We start from the raw sequence: 16,385 nt of genomic DNA on the forward strand, positions 1-16,385 counted from the left end.
TCTGATGAGCTTAGCCAAATCCATAACACATTACATGTTTCACAACTTTAGAAGTGTATGGCAAGATGAGTCTGCAACTATATCTTTGGACGATATTCGGGGTCGATGATCGCCTGAATTATGTTGAGAGACCAGTGACGATCTTGGATAGGAAGATGAAGACCTTGAGAATAAGGAGGTATCTTTGGTTAAGGTCTAGTGACAACATCAGAAGGGTTTCGAAGGGACCTGGGAGTCCGAGGAGGAGATGTGAGAGCATTATCTTGATTTGTTTGCAGTAGCAGACTTCGTGGACGAAGTCTAGTTCAAGTGGGGGAGAGTTATAACACCTTGTTTTCTTGGTATTTCTTTTATACCCATGTTATAAGAATTATCGGCAAAAAGGGTCCCTAGTTGCATTTGAAGAAAAACGCATATTCATTAGAACGTTATGTGTTCGTTGAGAACGCTATGCGTTGGGGATGCTATGCGTTCATTATGGACGCCATGAGTTCTTGGATTGGACTTAAAACCCTAATTTTTAGGGTTTAGACCCTATTTAAGCATCATTATAGCCTCCAACCCTTCCTTAACTTCAACATCCCTCTCTATTTCGAAACCGTAAGTGTGTTAGTGTGTTTTGAAGCTAGTTGTGTCTTTTTTGTTCCATTATGGTGTTCTTGGTAGTGAAGAAAGTATCTTAAAGTTGTGGTGTTTCACTCAAGGCATTGGATGATGCATTTACTCTCCATTGTGCATCTTTTTGGAGGTATAAAGCTCCGACCTTGATGAGTTTTCCTTTAGATCTTGTTTTAGCTAAAAACAAGTTACCCCTTTTGTCCTAAATCTTGATCCCTGTGAGTATGGAATACTTTGGGGACTTTGAGTTGTCCATTCAGAGGTTTTAGGGAGTGACAAGTCATAAAAAATGTAGTTTTGGTCATTAGTTTCTTTTCATGCATGAACTAGGATGTCTTTTTGGGTTAAGACGTGAGGGTTTTTGGTATTAAGCACTTATTAGCCATGCAAGACCATAAAGTTGGAAACTTTATGGTTAAGGACGTTAGTTTTGGGATAGGTTTGGAATTTGAGCAAAAGAGCTTAAGGGTTAAGATCTAAATGGAAGAATATGGGGAACAACTGGAGAATGTTATACATTCCCCAGAGACCGCCATGCATTGGAGAATGCTATACGTTCATTCTGGACGCCATGTGTTCTCATTTGAGTTGAATTTTTGACCTTTGACTTTTAACCAAGTTTAACCTAATGGTATTTTGGGTATTTTGAATTATAGTTGAGTTTGGTCAAATGTCATTGAATAAGTATTCGGTTGAGCTGATCTCGGAGCAGAGTCTCGTTCAGCTATTATTTCGTATGTCTGTGAGGTGAGTCTTCTTACCACCTTAAGTGGGTCAAAGGCACCAAGGCCAACCCACTGTAATATATGAGTATAATGTATACCAGTGTATGATTTTGATTGATATGATTACATGATTTATGTATGGAGCTAATATGGGCTTGGAGTCATTATGGACTCGGGGTTGATACAGACCCGACACAACTATTCATTGTTATTTGGGGTTGATACGGACCTGACACAGTCACATGTTGTTATATTGTATGTATGATGTATATGGTATTTGAGGAAGGTCACTATGATCTGTACTTATAATTTTTTTTGTGGTTTCAGGTACTTTCGGTACGAAAAGGATGCGTCTGGCTTGATCGCAAAGCATCCACCCGTGTTCCGCATTTTCTTTATGATTTGGATTTGTACTATGATGATTACTCTTATTTGACATACTTTGGTTGGTGTATTATGAATACTTTATGGTTTTTGATTTCTATTAAAATAAAAACGAAAATTTTATCATTGTTTTTGGGACGTTACATATACACCACAGATGATGACCATTTCACTCCATATGCATATCCTAGAAATATGCACTTCATTGCCCTTGCTCCATCTTACCATCATTCATGCGCGTAAGAAGGGAATCCAAACATTCGTAAACCAAAATTCTTAGAGGATTTCCCATACCATACCTCCTAAGGAGTCTTATAATTATTTACAGTCAATGGAGATCTATTCGCCAGATAGCAATCACTTGTGGTTGCTTTTGCCTAGAATTGATATGATAAATCTGCAAATAATTGTATGCACTGAGCATGCTCCACGAGTGGTTGGTTCATCTGTTCTTCCACTCTGCTTTGTTGCGGTGTTAGCCATAAAGTGTGATGCCTCATTTTACCTTTTGTTTTGCAGAAGTTGTCAAACGAATCCTTGCATAACTACAACACATTTTCTATTATGAGTGACTTGATTTGATTCCTGGTATGTTTTTGAACCACAGTCTTCTACTCCTTGAACTGACTAAACACTTTATCTTATTCCTTTGTATTTAGTGATGGGTTTTAGGTAAAACAAATAAACTAGAAAACAATTCCTAAGTTCACATGCAACCTACTTTGGATCTATGTTTTATCTATTGAACATACAACTTTGAATTGCAAAACAAGAACCCTAGAGGAGAGAGGCTATAATCGAAATCTACAAACTAGGGTTTAATAATTACATACCTTTCAATTGTTATAGTAAACAATTGATGATTCCCTTGATCTTGATCTTGATCTTCTTGGAAGCTTAGCACCACAAGTGTAATGCCTCTAATGGAATCACACCCAAACTAGCAAGAAGGAAATTAGAGGAGAGAGGAAAGAGGGAGTATGCAAAATTTCGGCCCTTAGGGTTTCTTCCAAAGAAAAGAGTGACCAAAACATGAACCAGGAGGCTCCTTATATAGCTGAGGGATCTAGGGTTTAGGAAAACCCTAGTTATCCTTTGCTTAGGGCCTAAGCAAACCCAAGGGCCTTATCCAAGCCCCTATGGACGAAATTATTAGGGTTTCCCCTAAAGATTTCGTCCACCCTTATCCAAGGGGGTTCTAGAGCCTTCCACTCAACTATTAGATAATTGCAAACTAGTCCCTGCACCTTATAATTAATTCTTTTAACCCCAAAATTAATTCTAATTAATTTCTGGCTAACAACTAATTAAACCAAATGATTTCTTATTAATATATTAATATTTTAACATATTAATTCATTTATATTAATTTATTAATCTTATAATAAATTAATATCTCTCATTTCATAATTTCCTTGTCCGGTTGCTAGGTTTGAGGGCAACCCAAAAGGACTGTGCTGCTATCAATTCAAGTACATACCAATTATAGTTATGGGCTTAGACACCTAATCCAACAGTCTCCCACTTGGATAAGTCTATAACTATAATTGCTAGTATGCCTTCTAAATTTGACCAGCAAATTGTAGCTTCCAAAAAGCTGCTGCCGAACTCTGACCCAGTCAGTTACGTGTCCTAAGATAAGTGATCATATAATCCTTCGTTCTGCTAGATATCCCTAGACAAAAGACATGGAATGCAATCAACCTCTTTGTCCAGAATCTATGTTTCCCGATTCCTGATTAGTGATGATGTAGGACTTCTAATTGAACACATCAATTTAGTCCTGGCTGGGCCCAGCACATAAGTCAACACCAAATCATCGAGGGGCCACAGATATCGCTTTTTCCCATTAAGGAAAAAGGAACGAATAAACATTGACTCATATGCTTGTATCTTTTACTCATCAAATCATACATGATAATACGTTTTATAACACCAAGTTACTGATGCGTTTTCGTATTACCAATGCATAACCGACTTGCAAATTACAACTCATATATCTCTGTTTCAAGATTATAAGATATTATTGTCTCAGTATTACTCGTGATGAATTCCATGAAGTAATACTCTGAGCGAGGGTTTATCCAATACTCAAATCTCAATTTCTGAGTACTCATGAACGTTGCAGCAAAATCTATTGCCATGTCTATCCTTAGACAATCTACAATCCAGTTCATGACAGTCTTGATTCACTACTTACTTCCAAAAGTACGAGCGACTGTGGAGTTTGAATAATCTTATTATTCGGGAAGTAAAACATGCAAAAAACGAAACACAATAATAAACAATTGACAAAAGGTAGAACCCAAACTTATAAATAATACTTTATTATTTAATCACCAAAAGTCAATTACACTTACTTTGTTACAAGTTTCAGAACAAAACTAATCTAACTACTAAAACTAATATCATCTTTCAGTCCTATGCTCCGAGCATGCTGAATATGCTTAGCCCTACTCAGACCCTTTGTGAGGGGATCTGTTGGGTTATCTTCAGATGATACCCTCTTCACTATAACATGGCCTTCTTCTACTCTATGTCTGATAAAATGGTACTTTCTGTCGATATGTCTGGTTTTACCATGATCTCTCGGTTCCTTTGTCAAGGCAACCACTCCTTCATTATCGCAGAACAGTTCCATAGGCTCCTGGATGGTTGGAACAACTTCGATATCCCCGATGAAGTTCCTCAACCAAGCTGCTTCTTTCGACGCTTCACTTGCTGCTATGTACTCTGATTCACAAGTAGAATCAACCACCGTATCTTGCTTGGAACTCTTCCAAGAAACTGATCCTCCATTTAATAAGAATACCCAACCTGACTGAGAACGGAAGTTATCTCTATCCGTCTGAAAGCTGGCATCACTGTAACCATCTACTCTCAAAGTATCATTGCCGCCAAGTACAAGGACCCAGTCCTTCGTTCTTCGCAAATACTTGAGTATATTCTTCACGGCTATCCAATGAGCTCTACCTGGGTTTCCCTGATAGCGAGTGACCATGCTCAAAGCAAATGCCACATCAGGACGAGTACATGTCATAGCGTACATGATCGATCCGACAGCGGAAGCATAAGGTACACGACTCATGTCATCTATTTCCTCATCTGTACTCGGGCATTGAGTCTTACTCAATTTGGTATTGCTCTGGATAGGTAGCTCTCCCTTCTTGGAATTTTCCATACTAAACCTCTTTAGTACCTTATCCAAGTATGTGCTCTGACTAAGTCCAATTAGTCTCTTCTTTCTATCTCTCAATATTTTAATCCCAAGAATATAGGTGGCTTCTCCTAGGTCTTTCATGGCAAAACACTTTCCAAGCCAAGACTTAACTTCATTCAAGGTTGGAACGTCGTTACCAATGAGTAATATGTCATCGACATATAACACCAGAAAAGTTACTATACTCCCACTAGCCTTGATATACACACAAAACTCATCTTCACTTCTAGAGAAACCAAACTCTTTGACTTTCTCATGGAAGCAAAGATTCCAGCTGCGAGATGCTTGTTTCAATCCATAAATGGATTTATCAAGCTTGCATACCCTATTGGGAAACTTTGCATCAACAAAACCCTCTGGCTGACTCATGTAAACATCCTCAGCCAACTTCCCGTTAAGGAAGGCAGTCTTGACATCCATCTGCCAGATTTCATAGTCATGAAAGGCAGCTATGGCGAGCAATATCCTAATAGACTTAATCTTAGCCACCGGCAAAAAAGTCTCATCATAGTCAACCCCTGGGGTTTGAGTGAAACCTTTTGCATCCAGTCGAGCCTTGAACGTATGCACATTCCCATCCATGTCTGTCTTCTTCTTGAAGATCCATTTGCACCCAACTGTCTTCCGACCTGGTGCACTATCAACCAAATTCCAAACTTGGTTGTCATACATGGACTTAATCTCGCTGTCCATTGCTTCTTTCCACTTGGAAGCCTCTGGGCCTGCCATTGCTTCCTTATAAGTGACTGGTTCATCTAAGTTTACCAGTGTTCTGTCACTTATGAATGTGTCACCATCTGAAGTAATATGAAAACCATACAACTCAGGTGGCACACTCACCCTAGTGGATCTTCGAAGCGGTAATGATTTATCAACCGGTTCAACAGGGACTGTTTCCTCTGGTTGAGTGCTAGTGTCATCTAAGGTTCCTTCATTGGCTGACTCTTGAATCTCTTCAAGGTCAATGGTACTCCCACTTTCCTCTTTGAATATGAGCTCTCTTTCCAGAAAGACTCCTCTTCGAGCTACAAACACCACGTTTTCACTAGGTATGTAGAACAAATATCCAAAAGACTGCTTTGGGTAACCAATGAAAACATATTTCTCACTTCTAGCTGCTAGCTTGTCGTGAGTCTCTCGTCTTACGAAAGCTTCACAACCCCAGACTTTAATATGTGCTAACGAGGGAACTTTCCCTGTCCACATTTCGTGAGGTGTTTTGGCAACCTTCTTTGTAGGGACAAGATTGAGGATGTGGGCAGCTGTCTCTAAGGCATACCCCCAGAAGTGAATAGGAAGCGAGGCACGACTCATCATAGAATGAACCATGTCTAACAAGGTTCGATTACGCCTCTCAGCTACACCATTTAACTGTGGTGTCCTAGAAGGAGTCAATTGTGAGACTATCCCACATTCTTTCAGATAGTCATTAAACTCGGTACTAAGATACTCCCCGCCTCTATCAGATCTAAGTATCTTGATCTTTCTGCCCAATTGATTTTTGACTTCATGCTTAAACTCTTTGAACTTTTCAAAGGTTTCTGACTTATGTTTGATCAAGTAGATGTAACCATATATGCTATAATCGTCAGTGAAAGTCACATAGAATCGATTAGCATCCCTTGTGGTTGATCTGAAGGGCCCACACACATCTGTGTGTATGAGATCCAACAGACCTTCACCTCTTTCTCAAGACCCTGTGAATGGTGATTTTGTCATCTTTCCCAAAAGACAAGATTCACACATATCATCTGATTTTAGGTCAAATGATTCCAACACTCCATCCTTTTGGAGTTGGGCTATGCATTTCTTGTTAATGTGTCCAAGATGACAATGCCACAAGCATGCCTTGTCTACACTATTAGACAAGTCAATATTAAGTACACTATTTCCTAAGCTATCAACACAAGTCACTGTTTCATACACACCATCACAAGGTAAAGCTTCAAACACAAAAACACCATTCTTATAAACAGAAATTGAACCATTCAAATCATTAAAAGAATATTTAAAACCTTGTCTAAACAATGCATGAAATGAAATAATGTTTCTCGTCATCTCGGACGAATAGCAACAATTTATTAAGTCTAATCTAACATCATTACTAAGCAATAATTGATAAACTCCGATCTTGGTCACTGGTGAAGACTTTCTGTTCCCCATGATCAAGTTTATCCTCCCATGCTCTATCTCCTCACTTTCCTTTAGCCCCTGCAAATAAGAACAGATATGAAAACCACATCCTGTATCAAGGACCCATGAACGAGAAGATAATGAGTTATTAGCAGAAATAGTGTAAATACCTGCCGAGGATGGCTTCACTTTGCCATCCTTGATATCTTGCAGATATTGTGGGCAAGATCTCTTCCAATGCCCCTTTTGATTGCAGTAAAAGCAAGTGGCCTCTTTTGGATCAGAAACATGGGGAGTGGAACCATTGGGCTTAGCCTTCGGGCCATTACTAGATGACACAGCTTGAGCCTTGCTCTTCCAGTTTTGCTTGGGAGGGCCTTTCCTCTTCCTCCCCTTACCCTGTCCAATGGCCAAGACAGGGGCACTTGCAGGTGTGGAGGGTATACTTTTACCCTTCATCCCTCCCTCAGTTGTCTGCAACAAGTTGTGCAATTGGGCCAAAGTCTCCTCAGTGTTGTTCAAATGGTAAGTTAAGATAAACTGACCATAACAATCAGGCAACGAGTTCAAGACCATGTCAATGGCCAATTCCTCATCGAAGTGAATGTTGAGCTTGACCAAACGCTCTATGTAGCGTTGCATTCTTTGCACATGAGATACAACCGATTCCCCCTCTTTCATCTTGCAAGCCATGAGTGACTTGACTACCTCAAACTTTTCTTGACGAGCTCGCTTATGGTACTTTTCCATAAGGTCCTTGTTCATCTCAAAGGGCCAGTAGTCCTCATAGTACCTCTGCAATTCTGGGGACATGGTTGCAACCATGATGCATGCCACTTTGGTAGCATCATCATAGTGTTTCTTGTAGGTAGCATACTCTTCGGGAGTGGCTTTTGACTCATCAAGTTCTTTGAGCTCCTTTTCAAGGACATACTCTTTGTCCTCAAATCTAAGTGTCATCTTGATGTTACGCATCCAATCGTTATAGTTGGAGCCATCCATAACGACTTTGGAGCAGATGTTTAGTAGAGAGAAGTTGTGGCTGGAGGATGATGAAGCAGAAGTGTTTCCAGGAGTGACATCTGAAAAGAAAGATAGTTTTAGTTAGATTCCAAGACACCTCAATATAATAACCCAAAGATATCATATCAAGGTTAGGACCCAACTATGACGATTTACAACTTAGAAATGGGATGCCGAGATCCAAGTTCAAATCTCATAAAGGTAGGTGAATGACGATTCACCAATTCCACCATTAGACAAAATAAACGAAGTGAAATTCCTAATTCTTTTGAGATACATTAAAACTATTTAATGGCATGTTTTAATCTCGGATTATGCTCTACTATTTGTGACTGGGATACCGAGGATCACAAACTAGATGTGAGTAACCATGCAATGTGCTTGGTAACCTTATTGTCTTTATCATCAACTATTGATGTGCCGGTAAACCACACACGCTCCATCAAAATGATAATTATAAGATACCCATTACTACTCTTTATTAGTGCCTTTTAGTGTGCCGGTTAACCACACACGCTCCACTAACGACCAATAAAGCATAATGTGCAATTTCATGGATTAGCATACTTTTCACATTTTTCCTAAAGTAACTAGAGTTGGGATTTTGAAAAATAGTGTTCTAGTACTTTCTTTAATAGCATTATACTTTTAATGAGGAGTAGTTGTCCTATCAAATCCGTTCTGCTAACGACCCTCCACTAATCAAGGAAGCGGTGGGTGAGAGTGGACACCCATTCAACTACCATTTTATAGGCAATTTCCTTATACCCCCCCCCCTTATAGACTAGCTTCGTGAATGAGGCATACTAGCGATTTGACTGGCCATATTCTTATACATATATAATGTTTAACTTTTAATTATAATTTATATATAAGGTGTGTTTTAAAACATTTTAAAACTCCAAGAGTTTATATAAATTTTCGAAATTTAAACTATTAAATTTTAAATTTAAATAAACTAATCAATTAGATTTAATATTTATCTATTAATTAACTTTTAATTAATTTATTAAATCTTGTAAGGATTATCTAATCAAATTAATCAATTAATTTAATCCTAATCCTTATCCCTCTAAATTTTGAAAATTAGGGATAAAGGATAATTATCCAATTAATCTAATCAAGTAATAATTATCCAAAACAAGAAACCCTAAAATCTCTAGCATATTTCGAAATTCACAAGGGAGGAGGCTAGGGTTTTCAAAACCCTAACCCTAATTTCGATTAGGGTTCTTTGGAGGCTAGGGTTTTCAAAAACCCTTTGATCCATAACCCAAAAAATCGAAAAATGGCCTTTAGGGTTTAATAGCTATAAACCCTAATTTGCAATTCAACAATTATGACAATTCAATTTAAAACAAATAATGACTCTGATACCACTGATGGGTTTTAGGTAAAAACAAATAAACTAGAAAACAATTCCTAAGTTCACATGCAACCTACTTTGGATCTATGTTTTATCTATTGAACATACAACTTTGAATTGCAAAACAAGAACCCTAGAGGAGAGAGGCTATAATCGAAATCTACAAACTAGGGTTTAGTAATTACATACCTTTCAATTGTTATAGTAAACAATTGATGATTCCCTTGATCTTGATCTCGATCTTCTTGGAAGCTTAGCACCACAAGTGTAATGCCTCTAATGGAATCACACCCAAACTAGCAAGAAGGAAATTAGAGGAGAGAGGAAAGAGGGAGTATGCAAAATTTTGGCCCTTAGGGTTTCTTCCAAAGAAAAGAGTGACCAAAACATGAACCAGGAGGCTCCTTATATAGCTGAGGGATCTAGGGTTTAGGAAAACCCTAGTTATCCTTTGCTTAGGGCCTAAGCAAACCCAAGGGCCTTATCCAAGCCCCTATGGACGAAATTATTAGGGTTTCCCCTAAATATTTCGTCCACCCTTATCCAAGGGGGTTCTAGAGCCTTCCACTCAACTATTAGATAATTGTAAACTAGTCCCTGCACCTTATAATTAATTCTTTTAACCCCAAAATTAATTCTAATTAATTTCTGGCTAACAACTAATTAAACCAAATGATTTCTTATTAATATATTAATCTTTTAACATATTAATTCATTTATATTAATTTATTAATCTTATAATAAATTAATATCTCTTATTTCATAATTTCCTTGTCCGGTTGCTAGGCTTGAGGGCAACCCAAAAGGACTGTGCTGCTATCAATTCAAGTACATACCAATTATAGTTATGGGCTTAGACACCTAATCCAACATTTAGAAAGTACACACAGGTCCTCCTTGAGTAATCATTGATAAAAGCCATAAAGTATTGACATCTACCGTGAGACTTCACAAGAGAGGGACTCCATAGGTCTGAGTGAACACAATCGAGGATCTCATTGCTTGAGTGTGAACCTAACTGAACATCACCTTGCATTGTGTCTATTTAACACAAGCTTCACCAGGTTTAGCATTTCCAATTGCATCTCCACAAAACAACCTATTCTCGCTCATATGTCCCAACTTATGATGCCACAACTCTCTTTCATCATCTAACTGATACAAGGATTGGGCTACCGTCATTATTCCCCTAACCATACAATCCTCCAAGATATAAATCCCATGATGATTCATATTTCTCTTCGTAACTACAAGAGCACCCTTGGATACTTTTACCCGGTCCCCCTCTCTAGAATACTTCAATGCATCCTTCGCCAAAGTGCCAATAGAGATTAGGTTCTTTCGAACATCTAGGACAAACCAACAATCTAGTTTATTAACCATACTATCGTGCATCTTGATATGCACTATGCCAATGCCCTTTACCACGTCCATCCAATCATCACCCATCTTTGTTGTGTCATTCCACTCTTTAAAGGAGTCAAACCAATCGTGATTGTATGTCATATGATAGGATGCTCCAGTATCCAAGACCCAAGCATCACTAGAACTAGTTGTACATACATTCAAAACTTCATCATCATCACCTTAATCAAATTTTCCTTGAACCACATCAACATTGTTGTTGCTTAAACACAGTTATTCCCTTTATTCAATAATGGATAATCTCTTATAAAGTGCCCATTTTCCTTGCAATTATAACATTTGATGTTGGCCTTAGATTCGAAACATGATTTCTATTTGTTACCTTTATTTCCAGTTCCTTGGACATCAAATTATCCTTCACCTTATTCACAATGATTGTTTTCATACCATACAACATCGTATCAATGAAATTCTCATAATAATTCAGTAGTGAAAATAAAAGGATAGGTGCTTGATCTTCATCTTCAATCTTTACATTCATACCTTGTAAATCCAAGATGATGTTATTGAAGTTATCTAAATGATCCTTCACTTAGGTGCTTTCTGATAACCTAAGAGTATCTAAGTGTTGCTCATGATACAATTTGTCCATCATGGAATTGTTCTAATACTTACCACACAATTTCTCCCAAATCCTAGACACACTTGTTTGATCCACGACCTCTCTTAGTACTTCGTCTGTCAAACTTAACAGAATAGCACTATGCGATCTTGCCATAATATCCACTTTCCTTTCAGCCGTCATGTCCTTTGGCAATATCTCTTCTCCTTCTAATGTCACTGCACATCCTTGTTGAACCATAAGAGCCTTCATCTTAACCTTCAATAAGTGAAATAATTAGAACCCTTGAACTTCTCCAAATAGAATTTATGAGATGTCATCTTCAATTAACAGAACACCAACCGCAACTCCGATACCACTTGTTTGGGAAATGGACGATACTTGTTGAGAATCAAAACATATTTGATGCCACTTACCAAGCTCTAATAACCCATGATATGAAGTAATGCGGATAACACATAAAACTAAAAGCATACAAATACACAATATTTGCGTGGTTCTGTCAAGGTGGACCACGTCCACAGGCAGAAGAAGAATATTATTTATTCATAGAGTTCTTAAACATAGATTACAAGTACATCTCAACAGAGATTCGTCATACTCACTAAGAATACAAAAAACACACTTAAATGACTTAGCAAACATCCTTATTTATATTGAAAGGATCAGACCTAAAACCCTAATGAGCCAAGCCCATTGGCATATAGGCCCATGAATGGTGTCGACCAATTACAATCCACCATACAAAAACTTTTTGGAACATTCATTTATATTGCATGTGCATCAACAACACATCATGGATCATCATGATCCATAATGGCTCATCATGATGCAAGAGTGACACATCAAAATCATCATGGCTCATCAATCATCATTATGGCACATGAAGCAATAATCCTTGAGCATATTTAAATTATAGTCATCCTTGAGCAATCTTGAGAATCATAGTGAACAACATAGCATAAGTGGCTCATCAAGGGATACCATGGCTCATCAAGAACACATATTGCACACCAGGAACACGTGTGATGCCCCAAGCCACATAATGACATATCATGATGCACAAGTGGCACATCGTGATCATTAGTAGTTTATCCATGCTTAAGCAACACATCGATACTCTGAAGTACTCATAGAACACTAAATTGGCACACCTTGTACCAAGGTGGCTCATCTTCCTTAATCATGGCCCATCTAACTTCAAGCTAACACATCCTCCTTCAAAAGTGGCGTATCACTTTATCATAGGGCGTACCTTGCTACCCAATGACGCATCATGCCTTATAAGTGGCGAATATATGCCTGCAGTGGTGCATCTTGAGCATGAATGACGCATCCATGCACCAAGGCGCTCCATTCCACTCCCAGGTACTCTATATCCTTCTCAGATTCTTCATTCATTTCTCAGGTGCTCCATACCCTTCTCAGATGCTCCATTTTCCCTTTATGACGATCTGTTACTTTTCCATATGATCCATTCATTTATTACTTGATCTATTCTCTTGTCACAAGATATGTTACTTTGTTAAATGCTCCATGAACTCCAATGTGCATTAGTTCTTCTGCTATGTTTTTCTACGTATATTAGACAAACTCTAAGGCTAGCACTATTATTTTTATTAAAAATCCCACAAATTTCCTTTTCAACTCCAATTACACACTGAAAATTTAACACTAAAAACATACTTTAACACTATAATTCTAAAATATTGTTTTCTTTAATATTATATAATTTTATTTTACTTAATTATAATAATATATAAATTAATAATAACAATAGTAGTAATCGATTAAATTATTGATTTTACAATATAAATAAAATGAACGCTTTTCAAAATCTCCAAATTTGTGTTTTGATTTATGTTTTTCTATCTTTGTTAAGTTTGAATTTTAAATATATATATATATATATATATATATATATATATATATATATATATATATATATATATATATATATATATATATATATATATATATATAAGTTTGTTATATAATGATCACATTGTATTGATTTTTTTTTTCTAAGTTATCAAAATTATAAAATACATAAACAAGTATTCACTATGGTAATTAGATGGTTCCAAAACAACTTAATAAATAAAGTAATGATTTATTATTAATAATAAAAAGGATAAAAATAAAAATTTATATGTAACATTATAATACATATATGTTTAAGGGAGAATTTCATATATGTCATTCTAAAACATTAAAATATCATATATACCCAACTTAATTTCTAAATATCATATTTATCCTTCATAAAATTTTAAAATATCATATATGTCATTTTTAAACATCAAAATATCATATATTCCCTTCTTAAATATCAAAATATCGTATATGCACTTTTTAAACATCAAAATATCAATGATAGTATCTAAAATATCATCAATCTACAACATAATAATCAACAACAATAAAAACTGAACAATCAAAATATGCATTCTATAGAAGAGTTGAAGATGAATCTTTTTATCTGTCACGAGACCGACATTCCAGTAATTTAAAAGTTTACATTCTATTATCATAAACATAAAGATAATATGGTTAAATTTCTTAATTATTATAATAATTCTAAGGTATGAAAATCTATTATAAAATATTAAAAACATTATAAAAATAAATTTAGGTAAATATAATATTTTGAAGATTTATGAAGAATAAATTTAATATTTAAAAATTAAATTGGATAAATATAATATTGGATTATATGAAATTGAAATGATACTCAAAAACTTATTTTTTACTGCGGCGGTTCGATTGGAGTAAAATGGACATCCAAAACAAAAATATGAAGATTCGTTGGAGTTGCTCTTAATTATGCATCAGCCCAGGCCCATTATTATTAGGTTTTTACCCTTTTACAGACCGTTTTAACCAGAGAGTGTTCCTTTCTGAAGAGTATCTTCTCCACCACACCGTCGGAGAACTCAATAGAGAGGTTAAAGCGACGGAATTTCATCCGTCCGCCTTGGCATAGCTCGTGCTTTGTCTTGGCCCTCCGTTTCACAAACCATCACCTTCTCCGATCGTATATATACACATACAGTTCAGCAATATATAGCAACATGGTTGGAAAGGCTTCAAAGGCTGAGAAGAAGATCTCTTATGATGCTAAGCTCTGTCAACTTCTCGATGAGTATACTCAAGTTCTTGTGGTGGCGGCTGATAACGTTGGATCAAACCAACTACAGAGTATCCGTCACGGTCTCAGAGGTGATTCTGTTATCCTCATGGGGAAAAATACTATGATGAAGCGATCCATCAGGATTCATGCCGAGAAGACCGGAAACAAGGCTTTTCTCAATCTCGTCACGCTTCTTATTGTACGTAAACCTCTATTTTAATCTCTCTTAATCTATTTTAACATGCTTCACAGAGCATGTTCGTTATTTAGATAGCGAAATTAAATGTTTCTGTTCGGAATTTGGTATTATTATTCGCCATATGATTATTTTAATTTTTGAACATTGAAGGGGAATGTTGGATTGATTTTCACCAAGGGTGATCTGAAGGAAGTCCGCGAGGAAGTTGCTAAGTACAAGGTGAGATTCTTATGAATTCTGTATCTTACGCAATCTAAGAAATTCATCTTCAAAAATGGCTGAATACAATTATGCTTAATGTTAAATAAAATGTTCTTGATTCTTCAGGTCGGAGCTCCTGCACGTGTGGGCCTAGTGGCACCGGTGGATGTGGTTGTTCCTCCAGGCAACACCGGTCTAGACCCCTCTCAGACCTCTTTCTTCCAGGCTAGTAAACTTCTCTTTTCACCATCAAACATTTTGTTTACCATTACAACTGTTTAGACTTTCAATTTCAATCATACTTCAGGTCCTTAACATACCCACCAAGATCAACAAGGGTACAGTTGAAATCATCACCCCAGTTGAGCTCATAAAAAAGGGTGACAAAGTGGGCTCTTCAGAAGCAGCTCTGTTAGCAAAACTCGGCATCAGACCATTCTCTTATGGTCTTGTTGTTCTATCTGTTTATGAAAACGGTGCAGTTTTCAGCCCAGAGGTTCTTGATCTGACAGAAGATGATCTTGTTGAAAAGTTTGCCATGGGAGTATCCATGGTTACTTCTTTAGCATTAGCTATACATTATCCAACCATAGCTGCTGCTCCTCACATGCTCATCAATGGCTACAAGAATGCTCTGGCAATTGCTGTGGAGACCAGTTACTCTTTTCCTTTGGCAGACAAAGTTAAGGAGTACCTTGAGGTATGTAATGAAGAAGTATGTTTCAATTTAACGACTTCAAAAAATTTCTTTTATTAAGTTGTTAAGTTGATGTTTGTAGGATCCAAGCAAGTTTGTGGTTGCTGCAACAGTTGCAGTTACAGGTGGATCTGGACAGGGTGTTGCTGAAGATGTTGCAGTTGAAGAGAAGAAGGATGAGGCTGTAGAAGAGTCTGATGATGATATGGGGTTTGGTTTGTTCGATTAAGTTTGCAGGTTTTGTTATAAGTATCTTTTGTTTAGTAATTGAAACCTTTTTATATTATGATCTTGTTGAAAAGTTTGCATGAAACTTATTATTATTATCTAGTGTTTTGGATTTCTACAATCATTTGTTTATAGCTATCAGTTTTAGAATATGTGGCATAGCTTTCTTCATATATGTGTTCATGATGTCTAGATCCTAGTTATGTATGTTCATAATGCCTGGATAATGGAGGCATTACAACTAAGCGCATAGTATTTTGCATAGCTTTCTTCATTAATGTATAAGACCATTCAAAAAATATAAATACAAAAGCCAAAAGTTTATAAAGTTTAAATGTAGTTTTGCATAAGCTCCTTTTCCTGTAGGAGACGGTGAGGAATTCATTTTATTATTTCTTATACTAAATTAAAAGGTCATGTAACTTATATTACTATGTTTGAAATTTCTACTATGTCAATACTATCTTGAAA

General features: G+C 36.6%; 1 protein-coding gene across 1 annotated transcript; it reads left to right on the forward strand.

The window, feature by feature from the left end:
- The first annotated feature begins 14,321 nt into the window (after positions 1-14,321).
- On the forward strand, positions 14,322-16,035 carry LOC145028289 (Ribosomal protein L10 family protein). Its single transcript, XM_078976964.1, has 5 exons — positions 14,322-14,788; positions 14,939-15,007; positions 15,116-15,214; positions 15,297-15,689; positions 15,769-16,035. Exons 1-5 carry the CDS (start codon positions 14,531-14,533, stop codon positions 15,913-15,915), a joined length of 966 nt encoding a protein of 321 aa, XP_078833090.1. The 5' UTR covers positions 14,322-14,530; the 3' UTR covers positions 15,916-16,035.
- Positions 16,036-16,385: the final 350 nt, after the last annotated feature.

This window comes from Lactuca saligna, chromosome 2, assembly GCF_052625555.1.
Source record: "Lactuca saligna cultivar CGN05327 chromosome 2, ASM5262555v1, whole genome shotgun sequence".
NCBI classification, from domain to species: domain Eukaryota; kingdom Viridiplantae; phylum Streptophyta; class Magnoliopsida; order Asterales; family Asteraceae; genus Lactuca; species Lactuca saligna.

Coding starts and splice junctions, on each gene's coding strand:
- LOC145028289 (XM_078976964.1), top strand. CDS start 14,531: ATGGTTGGAAAGGCTTCAAAGGCTGAGAAGAAGATCTCTTATGATGCT. Junction 15,008..15,115: donor AGGAAGTTGCTAAGTACAAG/GTGAGATTCTTA, acceptor TTGATTCTTCAG/GTCGGAGCTCCTGCACGTGT. Junction 15,690..15,768: donor AAGTTAAGGAGTACCTTGAG/GTATGTAATGAA, acceptor TGATGTTTGTAG/GATCCAAGCAAGTTTGTGGT.